The 2517-nt window shown below is 50.7% G+C and overlaps 1 protein-coding gene across 1 annotated transcript; it reads left to right on the plus strand.

Annotated features, from left to right (window-relative positions):
• Positions 1-344: 344 nt before the first annotated feature.
• On the plus strand, positions 345-1262 carry LOC134099242 (succinate receptor 1-like). The gene has a single exon (XM_062552033.1). It carries the CDS (start codon positions 345-347, stop codon positions 1260-1262), a length of 918 nt encoding a protein of 305 aa, XP_062408017.1.
• The last annotated feature ends 1255 nt before the right edge of the window (positions 1263-2517 follow it).

The following is a 2517-nucleotide window of genomic DNA, read 5'->3' on the forward strand; positions in this document are numbered from 1 at the left end:
TTGTAGCCAGTCCCCAGTGACGCCTGCAGACTACGGTCATGTGCACTCATGTGCTCCATTAGGCTACTCAACGAGCAGAAAGAATTTCTCCTCCAGTGTACACCGTAATTCCCCGACTATTAGCCACGGCTTTTACATTGATTTTGCTAAATTTCTTCCACTATGAGGTTAATACAGGGGGGCAGTTAATATGGTGTTAATATGGCCATATAATTGGGGGGGGGGGGTGATGGATGTGCATACCATAACATTTATTCCTGTAGGCACCCTTGCCAGTCCCTGCACAGATGCTGTTCTCTTTCCTGTGACAGGTGGTTGCCTGTACCGAACTGGACGACGTCCTCATGAGGTACTACCTCTGCCCGATGTACGCCCTGGAGTTTACCTTGGGTTTCCTGGGCAACCTAGTGGTCGTCCTGGGTTACCCGCTGTGCCTGCAGGAGTGGCGGAGTACCAACGTCTACCTGTACAACCTGGCGGTGTCTGACATCATCTGTGTGTGCGCTCTGCCCCGCCTCTCCTACCTGTACGCCAATGGCATGAGAGAAACGTCTCCATTCAACTGTGTGCTCAACCGCTACATCCTCTTCGTCAACATGTACTCCAGCGTCCTCTTCATGGCCCTGGTCAGTCTGGACCGCTACCTGCTGCTCCGTCACCCTGCCCGTGACCACATCCTCCTGACCCCACGTATGGCCATTTGCGCCTCCATCCTCACCTGGCTCCTCGCCAACCTCGAGATAATCCCTGTGGTCTATTACAATCTTGAGGACAACAACCGCATGAACGGCACCATGTGCAACGACTTTTCCAGCCTCTCGAGGTCCTGGGACTTCCTCGGGTACAGCTTGGGTCTGACAGTCTTGGGGTACATCCTGCCCCTGGTCCTGCTCTTCTGGAGTTCTGAGAGGATGGCCTCCATGCTGAAGACTCAGGAGGAGGCCTTCAGGCAGCGTGCTACCTCATTCAGAAGGCCTCTGTTTATAGTGAGGGCAGCGGCATACATGTTCCTGCTCCTCTACTTGCCCTACCACATCATGAGGAACATACGCATCCTCACACGACTGCTGGTTGACAGAGTGTCCACATGCACCATCGTGAAAATCGAGGCGGTGTACATCATAACGAGGCCGATAGCTTATGCGCACAGCGTCATCAACCCCATTTTCTACTTCCTGATGACCGAGCGTTTCCGTGAGCAGCTCCTGGCCAGGGGTCAGCAGCTGAGAAAAAGACTCACTGGCTTCTCCAGAACATCATGAATGGACACGATAAGTACACTGGACCTGGTGCCCACCACCCTTGTCAAGGCATGGAGAGTGGAGTGGTGCACACCAGCTTTCATCCCAACCCTCAAAACATCTTGACACGGTTGACCTCAACAACTACCACCCCATCTCCTCAGATGACCCCAACAACTACCGCCCCATCTGTTCAGTAATGTCCTGGAAAGGCCCCAGCTGTGGCGCAACTGGCTGGGGCACCTGCACCGTACGCTGGCGACCCGGGTTCGATTCCCGCCCCGTGGTCCTTTCCAGATCCCACCCCTACTCTCTGTCCCATTCACTTCCTGTCATTCTCTAACTGTCCTGTCATTAAAGGCAAAAGCCAAAAAATATATACTTAAAAAAAAGTAATGTCCTGGAAAGAGTAGTGTCTGCTCAGCTCCTGATGTCCCAACACAATCTCTTCTAATCCTGCCAATCTGGCTTCAGAGCACACCACAGGTCAAAGACCTCCCTCATTAAAATCACGAATTACCTCTTCTCATTCTGCTGGTAATAGTCTCATCAGCATCTTCATCCTCCTGGACCTCCCTGCAGCCTTTGACACGGTCTCTTACAGTATATCCTCCACCTCTCAGAATGTATCAGCCTTGCTGGCATAGCACTCTCCTGGTTCCAAGGGACCTGTTAAACATGCCGTGCCCCCTTGGGCTGTGTTGAACCTGCACCATTCAGCCCTGCACACACCCTGTACATGCCTCGAAACAGCAGCACCTCGGATTGGGAGTCGATCGTACTGAAAGTCGAGCTAAAAGCCCAGGCTACTTGCTTACATGCCAGTAGCATTCTGGAGCCATCAGGCAGTGAGTTTTACTAACGTTCCACATGCACAGCTAAGCTAGCTGCCATCTGTTACATTTGCTTGACCTTGCAAAGACATCACCAAATCTGCCTTTTGCCACTGCAAAGACATCACCAAATCTGCCTTTTACCCACTCAAACACATCACCAAATATGCCTTCTACCACCTAAAACACATCACCAAGTCCACCTTTTGCCACCGCAAAGACATCACCAAATCTGCCTTTTGCCACCACAAAGACATCATCAAATATGCCTTCTACCAACTCAAAATCATCTCAAGACTCTGACTCCCACTTTTGGACTCAGTATCCTGAAAGGTGCTACAAATAGAAATGTAAGCCGTTATTATTACTATTATTATTAAAACAACATCCTTGAGTTACAAAATGTGTTAATGCTACTGCAACGTTTTCAGAGGTTTGCTCAA

This window comes from Sardina pilchardus, chromosome 13, assembly GCF_963854185.1.
Source record: "Sardina pilchardus chromosome 13, fSarPil1.1, whole genome shotgun sequence".
NCBI lineage: Eukaryota > Metazoa > Chordata > Actinopteri > Clupeiformes > Clupeidae > Sardina > Sardina pilchardus.

What these genes read in the sequence shown, in the direction of transcription:
- LOC134099242 (XM_062552033.1), top strand. Translation starts at nt 345, where the DNA reads ATGAGGTACTACCTCTGCCCGATGTACGCCCTGGAGTTTACCTTGGGT.